Below are 21,180 nucleotides of genomic sequence, written 5' to 3' on the forward strand. Positions count from 1 at the left end.
ACCATGGAGATAACAAGCTGTCAGGGCAGAGAGGATCATGGGCCACAGAGGCCGGTCACTCTACTTGAACACCACAGGAGCCAATCAGAGGATAAAGAAAGAGGGTGAGATAATGCGAAGAGAATGATAGCTCACTGGCACCGTGCTATGTGATGGAAACGGGAACAGAGAGAGAAACCAAAGCAAGTTATTGATAGAAGGTCTCAGAGGACTGACGAGAGGCTCCCAAATGAGCATGGTTAGACAGCGCTAATTAAAACTGCAACTAATTGTAATGATATTTGGATAAATAAGGGAAAAAAAGCCCAAATCTATGTAGCAATCAACACGCTGCTTATAAGCAACTCATACCATCATCCAGTGCAGGGCCGGGCATTTCTTTTCTGAAACTATGTACATTGCAAGTAATTGGTCTGCATTTCCTCTTAGTGCTAAACAATGTTAACAGTGATAACCAGTTTGCAATTATAACTGCAAATTAGAAGACTCAAACAAGCAAAGGTCATTAATTTAACAGGAGAAATAATTTCTATTGAGCAAGAGTGCTATTAAATATCTATTGTTGCATTTTTACACACACACACACACACACACACACACACACACACACACACACACACATATATATATATATATATATATATATATATAAAACTAGAATATCCAAAAGCAAAAATCCTTAAACTCCACAGACGGATTTGGTACCCTAAAAAGAAAGCTGTGACAATCACAGCAATAACACAATAGGCGCATAAAAGAGTGATGTCTCTCCGAGCAGGTCGGATTACACTGAATGGCGTTAATTGCACTATTTCTGGCATAATTGGTATGAGTGTCCTGACGTGTTCTCATCTTGATCTTCAGAATAAATTACTGATGACATGTAATGCTTCCTACATAGCCAAGGCACAGTGCAGCAGACTGGATGGAAATTATAATAAAACTCTACATTGACTGTGAAATATTTGCTCATGTGAATTCATTTTTCACGTCATTCTGACATCTTGCTGCACTTTCTGCTGCTGACTGTTTGCTCTACCTTTTCCTGATCTGTTTGATTGCATGGTTAAAAACGTCTTCCTCGTGTGTGCTTTGGTCTTTCATCATCAAAGAGAACTCACGTGAAGTTTCACATGGTAACCCGTGAAAATCTGCTAAAACAAAATCTAAACGAAGTGCAGCCAAATCCACACGGCAGCCATCGAAGGCCAAGTCAAAGTGGGAAGACGCATCAGGACAACATCCATAAGGAGACAGTTACAAACATGACAAAGTCAAATGAAAGCCCGAGCAACAAGATGACAATTCAATAAAAACAGAATATATATTTAGGCACAGCTAGATTTATAGACATTATCATCCTTTTGTTCTCAGCTTAACACTCTGAGGTGTTGAGCATATAACTCCTGATGGTTTTGCTGTTAAATTGATTTTCTTTCAGGAAGGAAGAGGGTGATGATTTCACAAATTTAAATGTGATGCAGTGGAGCTACGACTGCTGCCTAGATGGTCAATATGCCACTGCTTGTATCTGTCAGTGTGTGAAAGCCCATGGCTGTGGAGTCTCAGGTTTCTATATGCAGTCCTGTGAAAAACTAAGTAAAGCCTTTCTTCTTCTCTGAGAATAAAAAGTGTAGGTAACACCCAGGTGCTGCTAATGAAATGCATTCGATTAAAGAGTTTCAGCAATTTGTCTGTAGCATTACAGTGTGTGTTAACACAAAGTCAAGGAGGAAAGAGATCAGCAATGATTTTAAAGAAGCAACTATCCCTGCTATCTAAAGCTAACAGGACAATGATCCCAAGCAAGCAGCAAATCTCTTAGAATGACTGAAAAAGAAACGAATCAAGGTGCTGCAGTGATCGAAATCAAAGCCCAGACCTCAGCCCGACTGAAATGCTGCGATAAGAGCTGTTCACAAATGAAACCTCAATGAGTTGAAGCAACACTATGAAGAAGAGTGGGGCAAAATTCCTCCACCTCATCATACAGAACTTAGAACGTCATATAGCAAATGATCAGTTTAACTTGGTGATAAAGGTGGTTCTACCAGCTACTAAATCATAGGGTATACTTAGTATTCTTGCACAATGCTTCGGCATTTGTGTTAACTAAATAATGATATGGTGTAATATGTCATGTGTTGTTGTTCATCTGAGGTAGTGTTATTTTTTTACATGACATATAATGCTTGGATGCAATCAGTCTTGACAGGTTTGAAATAACAGCTGCAGGAATGTATCTCTGAGTCAGTATAAAGTGACATAGCACTGAGGAGGCCCTATTATTGAAAATAAGAAAAAAATGTCAAACTAATTATACAAGTTGGAAACTGGAAAAAATTGCCTGCAGGGCAGATGTTATACAATGTACAAGTCAGCGAGAACGGACACAACACATATACTGTAGCTGTGCAAATACGTGTTACGAGGAGTGAGTGGAGGAGCAAAGTGGAGGAGAGTGATGGCAGAGGTGGCGTAAGAGCAGTGACAAGGAAGAAGATCAGCAAAGAGGGAGAAAGGGAGAGAGAGATCCGCGATGAAGAAAGAAAAGAGAAAATTAGGAGAGACAAACTGGCAGCTAAACTTTATAGTAAGAAATTTAAATTCCTCTCATAATGATTTTAAATGTCAATATTAACATATTCGAAAATTGGGAAAGAGATAAGATTAGTAAAATGATTTTGAAAACAATCGAGAACAACAAGGAGGGAGAGGAAGTGTGTGGTGCGCAATATAGAGGTGCTCCAGGTACTCTGCTGCAGGCGAGTGTGGGAGAGCATCACTGTGTGGCACAATGTACTGTAAGTGTGTGCGCATGTGTCACCAAAGGCCTCTCACAGCTACTGAGCGGTGGACAGAGTTATTGATTGGCAAAGAGTTGGTGAAACAACCATTTATTGCCCCCCCCTTCACTCACATCTAGACAAAATTTACTTCAGACACACTACACTGAGCAAAAGCAAAACACTGTTTGATGAAGTGAAATGGGGCTTAACTTATAATCCTATCACAGTGGCAGTTTTTTTCAATGTCTTTGAAACAAACAAAAATGCCCTGGGCTCATATGTAGTCGACACACAGGCGATCCAACACACCTCTCTATATACAGCACCGACTACTTCAGCGCGATCAATACACGCATTCAAACGGGTACAAATCATTGTTCCAGTGCACCAAACATCAAACTTCTGCTCCAGCTGAAGTCCCACACACACTGCAGATACATGCACATCCTCTTATTCCTACACAAGAAAGGCACTAGGCATGTGCTTGCATAGCCATCCCACACACACAAACACACACACATAAACAGAGCCACTCACTCAGATATATGCTTTAGGAAGCTTTAATCCATACTAACCTGGTTGCAGTAAAGGCAAAAGTAACCCACCATGGCAACTGAAGTGTGTGTTTATGTGTCTTCTAGTCCCTCAAGCTGAATCAGCCAGAAGAAAATCACCTCAACTACAGCAATAACTGCCATTACCTGCGCTCCCAGACACACTGTTTTAACATGCTTACAGTCTGAGCCACTATAGGTGTCAAGCACCACAATCAGCAGTTGGTTGTGTGTTTATGCAGTGCACGTGTACCCCGGTGTTGGGACCAGCTGTGTGTAGCAGAGCACAGCCATTAGCAAGCAAGCACTGTAAAATCCTTCTGATTTTTTTTCTTCCTTAAACATCAAACACAGACTCTGACAGGCAAACAGAAATTCTCGCAGTCCAGTTTTGTCTGTCTGACTGCCTACACTTTCCCTCTGTCGTTCTGATTTTCTGGCTGCACATTTGTTTGCCTGTAATACAGACATTTTACTGTATGGTTTAAGTTCACCCTCACCAGCCTGCATGTGCATGGGCAGTGAAGTCTGAATATTACAGGGTATTTAACAGGCTTTTTCCTCAAACTCTGACTACATTTCATGATTAATCAAAATCAGTTTGTCACTGCGGTATGCCAGGGTCATGTCTATCCAGTCATTCAGAAAATCTCAATAAATCAAACTCGTCTGAATAACAACTTTAAAAAACATTATTACTAAAAGGCAGGCCAACTGAAATGCATGAATATATGTATAAATGCATAGAAAACTTCATTTCTAAAATTCTACTCAGCCTGTTATTGTAATTGTGGATAGAAGCTAAAGTTCTGGGGGGAAACTCTGATTATATCAAACATAATTCAAGCAAAATAAAGCATAGTCCAGGAGAAAGAGAGGGATCCATTCAACAGGAGCTCTCTGTCAACTTTAAGAAGCCAAAATCATCACAGGCAAACATCCTTCCAATGTTCCATCAAAGTATAGTTTAATAAAGAAAAATGGAGTTGAATATTATATCTCAGAGGAAAATAGACTCAACATATAGATTATTTGGTTGTGCTAGTTTCCGTTTGCGAGGAACACTCAAAAGATGATTAAAAACAGTGTAAAGAAAACTAGCTCGTCAGCAGATTACCCCTAATTAGGTGTTTGTGGAAAGCTGCTCTGAAAAAATGCAATATGTGCTCAACAATGTGCTATAAAACATTTAAAGTAATTAATATCTTTAAAATAATACTATTGGCTTACAGCTGGGAGCAAAAGGTGTTCTGAAAAAGCAACTTTCCCCATAAAAGTTCCTCTGCTTCTTACACATGACAATGATAAATCATCACTACTCAACTGAGCAAAACAGCAGGCCTTGCACTGTGACTGGTGACAGTAAATTGTGCTATAAACTATTCCACCTACACGTGCACACACTCACACACACACACACACACACACACACCAAAGTGCAGATTAAATTGTCCTAGCAGTGCAAAGCTGATTGTCCAAAAACAGACTTACTTTGAGACGATTCTGACGAAATCCACAAGATAAAGCAGTGAGGGTTGATTGGTTGGGGTAAAGGGGTCAGTGTCAAGATGGATGAAGATGTGTCAAACAAACATGAACGAGAGACTTGAGAGAGCACAAAGAACTCAAACTATGAGCCTGCTGAAGGGGGATGATGAACGGGCAGAAAAATGCTGCAGCTGAACAGGCACATAGAAAAAGGTGAAGGGTTGACAAAGACTGAAAGCTGCGTGAAAAATGAGGTAAAGTAAGATGGGGCTGATTTAAAGAGAAAATGCATGACTACAAATGCACTTGGCTATGACTGATGATTAAATGTAGCTCGATGAAGATTACAGGTTATCTTTAACTTGATCCATTCCATCAGTGAACCAAAGGATATGGGCTGGAGACCATACGGATGCACCAGTTGCGAGGACAGGTGGTCTGCTTGAGGCAGAAGAAGACCACGGGCGCTAGCTCTGGGAAGGGCACCACGAGAGTGCTCAGGTCACTGCCGATACTGACATCGTCACCTGGGCCCATTTCCTCAATGATGTCATCAGCCTGCGCCGAGCTGTATTCCTCATTCTGCCCTGGCCCTGCTGAGGAAATGCTCCCCAGCGGCACAGGACACTCCTCGCTCGTCATGGCAAGCCAGCTGGGATCTGAAACACAGAAGAAATTGGCACATGGATTACAGGAACAAAATGACTTTGATAAGGTGAAAATGTGAAATGTTAAACTTGTTAATATTGTACAATATTAACTGAATTATTCAGTGGAAGAGAGCTTGAAAGGAGAGTCCTGGGGATACACATACTCTCCCACAGACCATCATAGCATCAACTCACAGACATTTAATGATTGTTTTAGCCCCAAAGGCCCGTTACTCTCCGGCTGTCTCTACCGCCAATGAAACCAAATGCTCTTATCATAAACTCACTTGTCTACGTAAGACGATGCATTCCTTAATGATAACAATCACCCCTCGCTGTCCAACACACACACGGCAGGGTACAACAGCGACGCGTAAGTCAATGTCAACATTCATTGCACATTCACTGATGATTCATTTAGCTCCATCACAGCGTTGTGGGAAAGGAAATGCCTTTCCATCACCTACCACTTAACTCGTGAAGGAAATCACATTTATCTGTGGGTATAGTGCACACAAAAGAACACACACACAGACACACAACAGTGCAATTCTACACAAGCCTGCATATTTAAGCATTTTTACACATTGCACAATAATACATGAGGCTGGCTTTCAGAGTGCTGACTGCTGTCGTGAGTTACTCCTGGCTAGGAAGTGTTTGCGTTTGATTGGGTATTCAAAGCCAAAGGAGGGATAATATTAGAAGTAAAAAGCGCAAAGAAAGACAGAATGACAGAAACTTTGTTCTTTTGGCTCCATCCATTGGCCGGTAGCAGCCGGAGCCTAAGTGAATGCATGATAACATGCCGGACTTGGTAGTGCTCTTGCTTTTAACTGGCAGCCAAAGGAGGCAGCCAGCAAGAGGCAAGGAGCCAAGAGAAGGCTGGACATGTGCAGAGCTGGACATATGCACAGTCTTTCACACATGCCCACTCACACTGTCTCTCCCTCTCTCACACACACACACATGGACACGATCTCATTGTTGAAAGGTTTTTAAACTGGTTTCGGATATAAAAGCAAAGAGGTGGAAGTGAAAGAAACAGAAAAGCAACCAGAGGAAGCAACGTTTGTGTGGTGTGGGCAGGTTTTTGTTTTATTGCCACTTTAAAAATGTATGATCACGTTTGCGTGTAGTATCACCAATGCGAAATTTACCTCACGTTCAAGCTACAAACACGAGCAGATAACTACGAGCATGTATACGTGGGCGTGATTTCCGTCATTTCCATGCATGCATGGATCAGTAAATGTGTTTGTTTGCCCTAAATCCTATAGAGGGATTAAGAGCCAGTGGGAGAAAAGACTTTGTTTTTATAGGGTAATGATATTAAGGGCTATTCATTACAAGGAGAGAAAATAGGACAGCGGTGATTTAGGAGCCGGTATATCTGACAGCTCCGGAGATAATCCTCGGAAGACGTTAAACCAGGTAGAGAAAGTGAAAAAGGGAAAAGTCACCAACCACATGCAGAATGTTTGCATGTCTCTATATCTGTTTACTGCGCATGCTGTCTCTCTAACTGGACTCTAACTTGTCTGTTTTAAATAAGCTTTACCATGGCAACAGCTGCTTCCTGTGGCGGAAGGAAGTTTATTCTTACTCTGTTGTGTTTTATTTCCCATGACAAAGCTTCTTAGGGAGACCCTGCAGCTATTACCGGCGAGTACAATTAAGTAGGAGACAGCTTTGCAGAAACGGTTGGAAGGAGAGTGTTCGTGTGTGTGTGTGTGTGTGTGTGTGTATGTGTGTGGTAACGACAGTGAAAAAAAAATCACAAAATTGTTTTATCTAACTTCTCTGCACCATAATATCACTCCTACTCATTTGCTGTGATTCTCTCTTTCAAAACACCCCTCCATGCTGGGCAAGCTTCCTCTGTGTTGTTGTGTTTTTTTGTGCATAATGATGATGATTGATGAATGTGTGTGACACGGAGATGCTGAGAGAGACGGAGCGACGGAGCGAGAGAGACCACGCACAAGGCCCTGACTGATGTTTCGCACTGACACATCCACACAGAGACACATTCACACGTTCTCAACATACACGCTCTCGCACATTAACACCCTTAATTGGGGTAGCGGATATACAGTCACCCATTTAGCCGCACTATGAGCTAAAGGCTGTGATGAGCCATGGAAAAACTTGCTTTCCCCCTCCCACACACACTCACTGCGACAGTCTGAGACAGACACAGGAAGAGGCTGGATGGAAAATAACAGTAAAAAAACATACTGTGGATTGTTTAGGCAACACACTCTTCAGTGCAGTGGTTTCAAACGGCCAGTTTGAATGTAGAAAGCTGTGAAAGGTTGTGTTTTTATTTCTTGCTCAGATTTTTTTTTTTTTTTTTTTAAAAACTGATGTAAAATACACCAGGCATGGAAGTAAAGTCTAAAACTCTCAGTGACTCACTGAGTAAGCTCAAAAAGGATGGATGAAGATGAAGAATTTGAAGCTTAAAATAACAACAGTTTGTTGTCTGAATTCTCCATTATACTTGGAAGGTATCTTTGGTTAAGGATTTTTCATACGTGATGTGTAAACCAGTAATTCAGCCTGTTTTTGCAACTGAAATCCATCTATATGACATTTGAATCCTGCTGTGCGACCTTTGCCCGTCTCCAGGCCTTTGAATCTGTTCACCAAGTTAACTGACTCATCTTGAACTGTGACATGAAAGAGCTGTTTTTCAATTAAAACACACACACACACATACAGAGTGGCAATTGCGATTAGCATCATTGTGAATTTGTGCACCACAACAGGGATATTATGCTAGCCAATACCCCTTCTAGGCAGCCCCGGAGGCATGGCTGCTGAACGACAAATAGAGTATACATGCAGTTTTTACCACTATTAAAAGCCCAGCAAAAAGTATGTTGGTACCTGTGCATGCTGTCGAGTGACATTAGATTTGGGAAAATATGTGATTGTTTAGGAGAGTCAAATGGTTAACAATGGACACAGTGGTCTTGGGGTGTTTTCACCCCTGCGGTCGATTTAAATTGAAACCTGGTTCATTTTTGCCGGTGTGAACATCGTAATCACACAGAGACCCTTTGGAGGAGGTGATCTCAGTAAGGCTCCAAATGAACTACAGAACAGTTCGTTTATGGTGTGATCTCAAGCTGAACCATCTACCTCTCCCGTAGCCACTTATGCTTTGCATTCTCAATGCAGGAAGATACTATACATGTGCAATGGTCTGCACGTATCTGTGAAATCACTATAAATTCTCTGTGTTCTCCAGTAGTGAATAACACAGCACCTTCTTCCTGTATTTACTTTTGTTGCTCCCGCCCCAGATACATCTGGCCAATGACTGGACTGACTCATTTACAAACTCATCAACTGATTCAGACCAGAGGAAATGGACTGTAGGTGTAAAAACACTAAGACTAAAGATGGAAATGCAGTATATTATAAAATTATAAATTGTTATTTCTGTATGAAATTAGCTCAGTGTTACTTGATGAACCTATTTTAGCTTGTATGACAACAGTAGATGAAAATATATCTATTACTATACTGTAGCTTATCTGCATCCTGCTCTCAGCAGTCTAAACAGTGCTGCTGAGATTTCCCTCTCCCTAGCCACCGCCTCTGGCTGTCTTGGGGGGAATACAGAGGTGTTACCAACCTAGTCGAGAGAAATACTCTCTCCTGCGTGACTTGGGTCTGCTTCAGGGTCTCCTCCGGGATGGACACGCTCGAAACACTTCACCTATGAGTCGTCCAAAATGCATCGTAGACATCTCAAGTCGCTTTTTTGATACAGAGGAGCTGCAAGCCTTTAGGGCCCTCTTGAACGAATAAAGCTCCTCACTGTCTCTGCAGGTGAGCTCAGACATCCTGGTGACTCTGCTTGTATCTACAATCTTATTCTTTCGGTCACCACCTACAGCTCGTGGGCATAGGTGAGGATAAACCAGAAAACTGACAGCTTCTCCTTACGGCTCAGATCTTTACTTCCCCTACTTGTAAACTCATAAATTTGTTGAGTACATTTACAGAATTTTTCATTTTTGAAGAAAAGTAATGTTTTCACACAACAGCAACAATAATTACGCCATTTGGAGGTAAAAGGTGAGGCACTGCGTCCCTTTGTGTAATGATTATTGCCAGCTGTGTTGCTGTGGAAGACAATCCAAATCAGGAGATCTGGAAAAGAACTGATAGCATATCTGACACACTGTGGCTCATAATCCTCAGTTTCCACAGGGGAAAGTTATTAAAAATTGGCTCCCTGTAATGTTGCATTATGAGTTTCAGAAGTTATAAAGGCTGGTTTGGAAAGTTACCGTGGATTTTTTTTTTTTTTAAACCAAAAATACAGCCGAGTTAGAGTTGTGCGTGATGTGTGCTATATCTATATTTGTGGGTATGCAACCAATCTGGGTCCGACAAAGCCCTCTCAGACAGCAGCCTGAGTGTCACACTTACTTAAAGAAGCACCCCATTTCAACTGCGCTTAAATTCTCTCACTGTGTCATGGTGAGGTGACACAATATTATCAGCTGAGAACACACGCACACACACAAGTGTACACATAGTCATGTGTGACTGGGCTGAAAAATGAGAACATCGAGCATTGAAAACACGAAGCAGATCCCTGATGATCGGTACTGTCCCAGAGGTGTGTGTGTGTGTGTGTGAAACATAATGCACCATTGGTCCATTGCAACGCAGACAGTGGCTAATGCTATTAGAATCACTGCAGGGCAAGTATCCCTTGAGAAGACAACTTAGCTTGCACAAGGACCATACACACACTCTCACAACAGACAGAATCACACGCACACACACACACACACACACACACACACACACACACTCCTTGTCGCTTCAGTTAAGGCTGCGCTTCATTCAGTGACCTGAGACAAACCAGCTTTGACACATATTGCTGAGTGATCAAAACAACACATTATTTCGTTACTGAGACTATCAATATAGCCAATGAGAGAGTATAATATATTTATAAACCAGTCACTGACAGGGGAGCCAGCAGTGAATATGATGGCTGGCTTTTTGACAGCACCATAAAATTGCCTTCTAAAATGTGATAAATGTGACTCTCATATAATGGAGAGGAACATAATTCCCACTCTCCATTTTTACCTCGCCAAGTAAACCCTAATATGTCTACTTTAGGACCATTGTAACATTTAAATATGTCAGCACAAATGGACTTTGGAGTGTGATCAAACAACTTTATTGCACACTCCAGACTGGTTTTGACAAACTTGAAAGGACAGCTTAAAGTAATCTCTGCCTTGCCGTTTAAGGTCAACATTCAGTATAAATTTTGCCTCTCTGAACCATTGTTTTATTTTACACCAGCTAGGCTCCATGCTTTCACCTTCCATCCATCCATTTTCTTTGACTTATCCAATTCTTTGACTTGTGGATAACTCGAGCCTTTCCCAGCTGTCACAGGGTGAGAGATGGGGTACAAAGAACTACAAAATAGGTCCAAACAAGTTAGGTATGCTGATAACTCTGTGGCTGTGGATATAAAAGAAAAAAAAACACTTCTTCCAAAAATCTTCTTTTGTTTTTGTGCACAAAAAAACAGTATAGCAGACTAACAATGCTATGAGATGATTACAGTAAGTCATAAAATTGAAATATAGAATATCCAGGAAGATTTTAAGGGTGAAACCAAAAGAACTCATAGTTAGGTCCATATACTTTTAGACACTGATTTTTTTTTTCCATTTTTTATCACAATATCAACACAAATTTAACTGACAGTCACAGGACAAATACGTGCTTAAAGTGCAGGCTCTCAGCTTTAATTTGAGGGGTTGAACACAAACACTACATCAACCGTTGAGGAGTATCAACCATTTTTACACACAGTGGCTTATTTTCAAGTGCTTAAATGTAATTGTATGGTCAAAAGCCATTTAATGGACAGATTTGAACTATTAGTTGGCTTTGTCTTATTAAATTAGGCAGGTTAAGAGTGATTCCAGGTGTGGCATTTGCATTTGGAAGCTGTTGCTATGAGCCCACATGTTTAAAAGCTCTGAGTGAAGTGAAACAGGCCATCCTTAGCCTGCAAAATTATTAGGGGTGGCCAGAAAAATGTGTGATGCGTTCTGAGTAATGGTGAGATTGGCACAATGACAAGGCCTGGATATACACAAGCAAGAGGAGTGGATGCTTTTAAGATGCTTTCCATGGTAAAGAACCAACCTCCAGAAAATCCAGCCAAGTACAGAATGTTCTAGAGAGGTGTGGAGATTTCTTCTTCTCATTATCTACTATACAGAGAAGGCTTCATGAGAGAAATACACAGGGTTCACCTCAAGGTGCAAGTCATTTATCATCCCTAAGAACTGGAAGGCCAGATTAGACATTGCCAGAAAAACCATCCAAAACAGCCAAATCGGTTAGGGAATGTTATTCTATGGAGAAATTAAACTAAGATCAAACTGTATGAAAATTTTGTGGGGAAAAAATTATGGAGAACCCTCAGAATTGCTTTTAATTTGAACCACAGAACATCATCTGTAAAACAAGGTGGAGGCATCATAATGCATGGATATGTGTGGCTTTCAACGCCACTAGATCACTAGTGTTCACTGGTGTTTACTGGCAATATGAAGGAGAGAAGAAGAAGCCTGATGAGTTCTGAAGTGTGCAGAGATTCACTGTCTGCTCTGATTCAGCGAAATGCAGCAAGTTGACTGGACAACACTTCACAGTACAGATGGGCAATGAAACAAAACCTTGACAGCGGTCCAAGAGATTTTGAGATTTTCAAGGTAAAAGTCTGGAATATTCTGCAATGGTCAAGAGAAGTGCCTGTGAAATAGTTCAGCTACATTCGTAGAAAATAGGACACAGTCTGAATGTGATTAATTAAGTCTTTCACCATTAAGGCAATATTTTTGTTCAGCAGTTTAAGCCCATGTTTATTATAGAAATGCAACTTCACAGCCAAAAAAAAAAGACAAAGAAAAAAAAATGTGCTAGTGCCCAAAATTACACAGATCTATTTATTCTAAGAAAGTAAACTGGGCAGAGAACACATTGCATGTGATTGTGTTATGTGGATGCATGCAGGGATTTCAGTAAATCATGAAACTCTTTGGTTTGTTAGACTTTAATTACAGTTAGTATCTGGCAACATCAGTGACTCAGACATCAGAGCGTTGCGTCAATCGTATGTTGAGTTTGAATTCAAACTTTTATTAATTTGATTTTTAGGAGATTGAAAAATATAACTGAACCTCAAAAAAAATAAAAATAAAAGTAAACTCTAAGACTCAAGGCAAGTCCTCCAAATCCACTATTAAACTGTACAATCCTTCTTATCTCCTTTGCTTATGGTGGATCAAAGATGGGAAAGAAGAGTATGTGAACAACTGCTGTAAACCTCCAAATCAGAAACACCATCATGTACAGAAGAACCTATTTTTCCCTTTAGAATAGTCCTTTAGGAAACAGCTCAAAGGTTATTTCAGTTCAAGAAATATATCAAAATGCCAAGCAAGAAATAGGTTTTTAAATATCACTTTCATGGACAAGAGTCACAAAGAAAGATGAAAAACATAAACAAAAAAACTAAAGCAGACGCAAAAACTAAAAGAATAAGAGCCATACAAAAATGTTGTTAAAAATATCACAATATGTAATGACAGGTAAAAAGGTTTTTTGGTACACGACTGAGTGCACTGAATTATTTTTTCCAAACTTTTAGTAGCCTTATTACATCAGTCGAAGTACATCGTATGTATCCAGTCATGGCTGACAAGTAGTTTGACTCCTTTAGCCCCTCACAACCTGACTCTATGTTACTTTAACCATTGTGTTTCTTAACTCCAAGATGATGTGAGTTTCATGATGTCCCTTCCTGGAAGCAGCCATCATAAGATGGGCACATTTTGACATAAGAATGGACATGGTCAACAGCAATACTCAGGGGGCTGTTTCATTTAAACCACAGGTGTGGAACTCCAGGCCTCGAGGGCTGGTGTCCTGCAGGTTTTAGATGTGTGCTTGATCCAACACAGCTGATTTAAATGGCTAAATTACCTCCTCAACATGTCTTGAAGTTCTCCAGAGGCCTGGTAATGAACTAATCATTTGATTCAAGTGTGTTGACCCAGGGTGATATCTAAAACCTGCAAGACACCGGACCTCGAGGCCTGGAGTTTGACACTCCTGATTTAAACCATTCATATGTGGTACTAAGGGGACCCAAAGTCCCCTTAGTAGTTCCAGCAACATTAGACCACCATCAGCAGCCTGAACTGGTGATACAAGAAAGGATGAGTCCATGCTTTCATGTTCTTTACACCAAATCCTGAATGTTGCAGTTGCCTTCGTAGAACTGCTGCTCACTGGTTTTGGTAAATCCTTGATAAACCCTAGAGATGGCAGTGTGGGAAAATCCCAGTATATCAGCCTTTTCTGCCTGTCTGCCTGTCTAGCACCAACAACCATGTAACGTTCAAATTCACTTAGATCGCCCTTCTTCTCATGTCCAGTTTTAAATTCAGCAGCTCATCTGAACCACATGTTCATATCTAAATGCACTGACTTGACTAGCTGGATAAAAGAAGTGGCTGTTTAATTTATTTCAGTCTTAAATGTAGTTTGCAGACCTTCTAACAACACTGCTGAGATGCCAATGGGCCTCACCTGCTCTTATTGGCTAGCTGATGAGGTAAATTGAGGGAGGGAGAAGATAGAAAAGGTTAATCTACATAAAGACATAAACAGCAGTGTGTTCTTCATATAAGGGACTCAATCCCTATGCAGGTCACACCACTGTTGTATGGTATATTTCACATACAGTGCTCTCTGCTTCTACCAAATTGGGTAGTTTGATTTTTTGATTCCATTTTTTTTTTTTTTTTTTACCTTGAAATGAGTAAAAATATCCACAACTACTGCAGTGAAATGGGCTGTCCCCTGCAGCCACAGCCAGGCACTTAAAGGTATTTCAGTTAGTAAGTGACATATGGGTGTCAAACCATCTTCTGCTTTCAGCAGCATTATCCTGACTCTGCAGCATTGCCAGAATGGCCCACACATTTGTTATGGATCACAGACCAGCCAGGTGGGCAGATTCACCCCTAATAACCATATGCTGTGCAAAAGTGGCACTTTATTTGGTCCATTTAAAAGAAATACTTCAGTGTTTACAGATTAGTTCAGGTAACAACTAAAAACTCAACAACAGTGTAAATACACAGTACAAATAAGCATTGAAAAGATCACATTATCAATGAAGCGTAAAGATGAACAGAGTGCATTATTACAGCAGAGCCAGAATCAGATGCCTTCTGTTTGGCTGTTGTCTCATTAGCTTATTTTATGTTCTGCATTGAGTGAAATGTTTCTAACTGACTGACACCCAAAATAAATTCACTTCATATGAAATGGTTTGCAGCTGCTTGTGGAACACAAGTAATTACAAGCAATCTCTGCCCAGTGCAAATGATGACGAACTGGAGCAAAGAAATGAGTCAGAAAAGTCAAACATCAGAGAAGAAGAACTTGCGAGGGACTTGGGGTTCAGTTGCATTGTCCATTTTTGTCTTGTTATAGCAGAAAGTAAAAATCCCGCTAAAACATGCTTGTTTTTTCTGCAGGAACTGGCAGCTTTTCTCTCAACTATGGTTTTTAGTTTCCACAGCAATTAACTTTTTGATCTAAGGAACGGATGAAAGATTGCCTTTGATTCTCCTTTAATCTAGCTTCTTCCTTTTGGAATTTTAAATTTCCAGTTTCCAATTGAGTGTCTTAATCCGCATCCTCTCCCTCCCCTTTTCCCTTCCTCTCGTCTTCTTATCCACTTCTCTGCCTTTTTCTCTTGCTCTCATTCTCCGTGTTCTTCTACCCCCCACCTCTTTCTTTACTTCTGTCTCCAACTGTGTCTCATTCTATGATGAAGAGGATACTGAGCCCCCTGTCAGAAATCATCTTAAGAGAGTGGCTGCCAGTGGATTACACTGAATCAGTGGCCCAATCAGTTTAATCTGTTTTAACAGCATTAGCTCTGGCAGCCAAGACTATTGCTGTGTATAGACTGTATTGAGTGCATCTTTCAGTCCTTAAGTCATCCTGAGTTCCCTGCTGTATTAAATCCTTGCCAACACCACGACAAGCTAACGCTAACAACACCTTGCAGTGTGAAAGGACTGAAGATATTAGCATTAGCATCATGTTAACAGCTTTTAGACTATAGGGAAAGTTAAAGTTCAAGAGCAATGACAGTGGCAGGAGTTTAGACAGGCAGGGAAATGAATGAGAGAGAAGCAAAGAAAGAATGGAACAATAGAAACTGGATTATGGCTTGCTGCACAGAGCACAGAGCACAGAGAGGAGACGTCAACCGAAGACCTGAAATAGTTTTGTTAAGCAGAAGTTTAAAATGTCAAATCAAATTTGCTGTTTGATTTAGGTTTTGCTTTTCAATTTAGTTTTAGCTTTAGTTCAATTTAATGGAAATTGCATATTTCTGCATGTCTTTTCTCATATCCCTTGTGGCCATAGCTCATTTGTCTTTTCTTTTACTCTCCAATTCACAAACAAAGCTGCCCTTTAACGCACAAGCACTGTTGTTTCAATTGGGTTTGGGTCCACATGCAGCTCTCTTGTTCACAAAGGCAGTTTCACATCCCAAACTTTATGTATGTCCCACACAAACGATGACTATAACTTCAATTTATTTATTTATATAACAAATAAACAAGTGTCTGTGACTGTAAAATGCATCCATGCAATGCACTTGTTAGCACTGATCCCTCGGCAGCCTCTCATCTATAAAAATGGTCACTTTTGGCTCCAAAAAAAGGAAAAGAAAAAAACCCCAAGGCTTTAAAGTGGGACTGCACACAAAGAATGGGTGGTGTCATGACGGTTTCATCCATCTTTTCATATCCCATCTGTCTGTGTGTAAGATAAAAGCAGAGGACTGCAGAGGACAGAAAACAGAACTAACACAGTGACTGATCCACATAAGAAAAGCTCCTATCACGGCCCAGCTTATCAGCGCATTCATTATAAATTCTTATATGTGTGTGTGTGTGTGTGTGTGTGTAAAGTAAAGTAAAGTAAAGTAAAGGGCTTTAGCCTCTGTGCATTGTGGAAAAAATTTTTTGTGCACACTCTCTTGTGTGTTATTGGCTGATTTATTACAGTCTCCTCCACTTTCCCAACACAAATCCATACAGGCGAGGGAGAGGAGGTCCAATAATGCTGCCAATGATTTACTATTAGAGCTCTTGCTGTCATTCTTTCACCCTGATAAATGACACACGTTTCCCTCCGGCTGCCTGTGTGTGAGGCAGGGAGAGCTCACACTCATAGGCGTGCCAGATAAAGCAAACGGTCAATCGTATTTGCTGGCATGTGAGTGCGTCTACTCGTAGCCTGGTAGCATCAGTGGGTGTTTGTGTGTGCTTCAAACCAGATCATACAGTGGTCTGGGTTTTTGCAGGGTACACTAACAGCAGCAGGGGGACTGAAGACGATCAATTCACATTAGGGGCAGACTGCCGGACAGCTGCAGGTGTACATATAATATGCGTGCAGTTTGTCAGTGTGAACGTGTGTTTGTGCATATTTTTCTGTGTGTGTTTGAGATGCTGCCTTATATCAGATAATGGGCTTTGTCCTCTATTCCTCTCGCCTTTGCCATCCACATGAACGCACCATCACGCACAGCAAAACTAGGTAGTAAGTAACGGTAATGAGGACAGTGGAGGCTATCATTGTCACAGGTGTTTCTTAATTGGCCAAAGAACTATGATCTTTCTAATTTAAAACACAGGAGAGGATTTGAGGTCGTGTTTTGTGTTTTAGCGTCACTGTGACGCCTTCATCCTCCCTCACCTGAGATCTGACTTAAAAGTTACTTGTTAACCAGCATGCCTGCATGAAATCTGCAGCACTGTCTGCAAGGTGCTGAAAATCCATTCTGTGCTGTTTTGTTGTGTGCTATTTAAAGTTGCCTAAAAGCTTCAGTGCCTTAAGATCAAAGCAATGAAGTCAAATTCTGTTTAATGTGGGCTTTCTACAAGGGGGAAAACAAGGAGGGGAGGAGAGGAACAGAGTTTTGGGGGAAGAGGAAGTGATGGAGGAGGAGAAATAACGACAGATCCATTCCTCTTTTTCTCCTCTGCAGGGCAAAAAGCGTCGAGTTGAACATCTGTCAGCACTCCTTATCTCTTCTCCCCTTGTCTCCTCACTGTCTCTTCCTCTCCTTTTAGAAATCTCTTTCCCGTTGCTTTTATGCCCTGACAGGAAACTGCCATCCAAAGTTTAAAAACTCAGGGAGAACTGGCACAAGGTGACGTGCGCGTGCACGGGCGCGTGTTTCTGTACAACTTTGTGTCGGTGTGAGAGAGAGCGAACGAGACAAAGAGACGGCAGACTTAAGCCCCGATATCAACCCCGAGGAGAAATGATCTCAATTTTCATGTTTCCTCCCTCACCAATGAAACATATGTCTATCTCCGAGTACAGTGCGTGCATTTCTGCATGCATTTGTGTTTGTGTTTACAGCTCAATGTGAAGCCAGAGAAGGGGACGTGTAGAGCAAATACAACACGAGCACAGAATAAGCAGCAAGAGGCAGAAAAGATGGGTGAAAGCAAGAGACGGTGAAAACCGGATTTACAGACAAAGAGGAGGGGTAGGGAAAAGATTGAATCGGGCAAGAACATAAACACACAAGAGAGAGGATTGCGTGCACAGAAAATGGGAGCTATGAGGGGAGGGGGAGAAAAAAATGGAGATGACAGAAAAAAAGTTGCACGGCCGGGCGAAAAACGCAGAGGTGAGGTGACTTGGGCGAGTGAGACGGAAGGGACAGAAACAAAGAAAGACAACATAGTAAGAGGGAAGGCTGCAAGCAGGGGTGACAGGAAGAAGGTAGAGGATGAGAGGAGATGAGAGCACTGAGGACTGTGGGGAGGAGGAGGAGGAGGGGGGAGGACACACAGGGCTGGAGAAAGGAAAAGAGAACGAGAACTGAAGTGTTTCGGAGAATTTGTTGCTGTGTCTTGTGCAGAAGGGAAAGCATATTAAACTGCACACACACGGACACGCACAAAGAAACATGCAGCACTTTAAAGGGAATGATATAGGGGTGTGTAATGCTCATGCGTGTTCTTATCCATCCATTTCTCCTCCCTTTTTTCTTCTTTTTTTGCTCTTCACACCTCGTCCGAAAAAAACCTTAGAGCTCGAATAAAGCCAAGCAGCTTCCTAATTACCTCATTTGCATAAACATGCACACTGTGTGAGAGGGGAGGAAGTGGGAGAGGATGGAAGAGCTTCACCTGGAGACAAAAAAAAGAAAAAGCCTGAGTGAGGGATGGAGATGACACTGTGGAAACAGGAAAAGTGATTGGGACAAAAGTGTGGCACTTGCTGACGGAGTGAAAACTCTCAAAACTTGTCTTGCCCCTCGTCCTCTCTCATGATTTACTCTCTCACCCAGTTCTCATCATCTCACCCGCTTCTTCCCGTTTTAGAATTGAGTGAGGGGTACTCATTCTCTACTGCCTGACTCCCTCTTTTCTTTTTTCTGCTTCCTTTGCCATACTGTAGGTATCGCCTCTCCAGCATTAGTCTCCTCCTCTCCCGCGTCACGTCCCTTTGCTTTCCTCCTCCACTTTCAGCGCTGTCTTCACCATCATTTCCTTCCCATCTCTCACTACTCCTCTCATTCTCACCCTCTCTTTCCCTTCCTCTCCTCCCTTTTTTTCCTCTCCCCTCACAGAGTGCTGTGTCAGGTCTTTTCACCCTCAGCAGTGTGAAATGAGATTTGAATATGGCTCTCGGAGCATTTGTGGCTTGCCTAAACCCCCCTCCCCCTCCCCCACCCCCCATCCCCATGCACGTACATAACAAAAAAGCAAAGCCCACTCATAATGGTAAAGAATTGTGACGCCACTTGAGTGCACGTCAAGGGAAAGGGGCGAGCCGAGGGATGATTTCAGGAAGCTGGAGGAGACAGGGAGGGATAGGAAGGTGAGGACTGAGCAGAGCAGGAAAAGAGAGGCGGGAGCCGCGAAGAGCAGAGAAAAGCCGAATTGGCCACTGTAGAGCCATGAATATAAAGAGGGGATCAGCAAGAGAGAGAAAACTGTGAAATGGATGAAAATGAAACACAGATAGGGGATCAAGTGGAGTAAAAAAACAAAAAACAAAAAAAAACGAAACTGGGCAGAATAGAGAGAGGGAGAGAGACTTTCATTTAAATGCTCTAACCTTCTTGTTCGCCCATGTCTTTGCATTTTGAGTGGAGACCCTCCACCGAGAGCGCGAGAGAGGGAATTGAATGAAGAAGAGAGCCAAACTGAGCTGAGCGTAAAATGGCCATGAAGTGTCAAGTGCTGGCCTCCTCTCCAGAGCAAAACCAGGGAGCGATAAGCAGGTCCCAGCATGTGTTTTGTATTTGACTTCACATCAGTGCTGGTGAGATAGCCAAGTTTTTTCTATAAAATAAAGATGGCACCTTAAACCCTAAATTGACAGAACAAAAGAAGTCAAGACCTCCTAATTTCACAATCATGAAATTGCGAACGCGCACAGAAGATTTCTGTTCACGCATTCATGGAAACGGCTTTTACATTGGCACTGAAGAATCCAGCTTACATGAAGAGAGATGAGGAATTCTCTCTGGCCAAGCTTCATTTTAATTACATCACATTTGGTTCTTCCAGTGGACACATAATATAAACTTTAGTTTTTAGCAGAAAACAGAGTTACACATGAGGTCTTAGTTGGTGCTGCTGCTGTGCTGCCTCTGCCACATTAATATTAAACAACTAACTGGCCTGTTGGATTTTTTTTTATACTGACTCAGGCATGGTGATACAAACACGTGGGCTTGTTGTATGCAGAAAACCTCTCACGCCCAAATAATTCTTATACATAAAACCCAAGGTTGCTTTAGTCATACAGTTCTGCAGTTGAGGTTGAAGCTGTTCATTAGGTTAAAAAAGAGGGTTTAATTCTACTCCTACATTTAATTCTACAATACATTTGCATCTAATGTATGACCCCAGACTTTTGAACTTAACTTCATTAAATCTGTATTAAGACTTTTCCAAACAAGAAAATCATTTTAACCTGCTCCCACTTCCACAAGTTTTACTATTCAATTTTAAATACACTGAAAAATTAACAATACTCCATTATGACTCCTTTAGGGTCCTGTTATGCTTCAGTTAGTTATGAAAAACCTTAACTGAGAAGAATAGGTTTTAAAATATGGCTCAGACAGTTTGAACACAGTACTGTCATAACTCAAATACACATTATCACTATGACACGTTTTCTCTCAGTGGCCTGTAGCAGCTTATTTACAAAAAAAACCACAAATTAAATTACAAATTACACTTGAGTGCATGGATCACAAACTTGCATTGTGAGTCTAATTTTTGTTGTTTTAAAAACTTTTTTTTTGGTCTTCTTGACTTTACCAACCCAAATGACCCATGGAGAGGAAAAAAAAATGTTGTGTCTAAAAAAACTGACTTATCTTTTAAATCAAGAAGTGAATGGTGATTTTTCATTTTCATGACTAAATCCCAGGTTTAGCTAATGTAAATGTTATTATCAAAACCAATTTTGAGTCCAAAATGAGGACACACGCCTTCCTCTGTTAAGCATCTTTATCTCTCTGTTAAGATGATCCCACACTGCTCTAATAAT

At 41.3% G+C, this 21,180-nt stretch overlaps 1 protein-coding gene across 1 annotated transcript; it reads right to left on the reverse strand.

Moving 5' to 3' along the window:
* Nucleotides 1-5,193: 5,193 nt before the first annotated feature.
* Nucleotides 5,194-19,767, reverse strand: LOC120439982 (voltage-dependent T-type calcium channel subunit alpha-1I-like). The gene is made up of 2 exons (XM_039611528.1): nucleotides 19,732-19,767; nucleotides 5,194-5,490 (listed from the first exon to the last, which is right to left on the reverse strand). Exons 1-2 carry the CDS (start codon nucleotides 19,745-19,747, stop codon nucleotides 5,207-5,209), a joined length of 300 nt encoding a protein of 99 aa, XP_039467462.1. The 5' UTR covers nucleotides 19,748-19,767; the 3' UTR covers nucleotides 5,194-5,206.
* Between the last annotated feature and the right edge of the window lie 1,413 nt (nucleotides 19,768-21,180).

This window comes from Oreochromis aureus, linkage group 4 (genome assembly GCF_013358895.1).
Source record: "Oreochromis aureus strain Israel breed Guangdong linkage group 4, ZZ_aureus, whole genome shotgun sequence".
Lineage (NCBI taxonomy): Eukaryota > Metazoa > Chordata > Actinopteri > Cichliformes > Cichlidae > Oreochromis > Oreochromis aureus.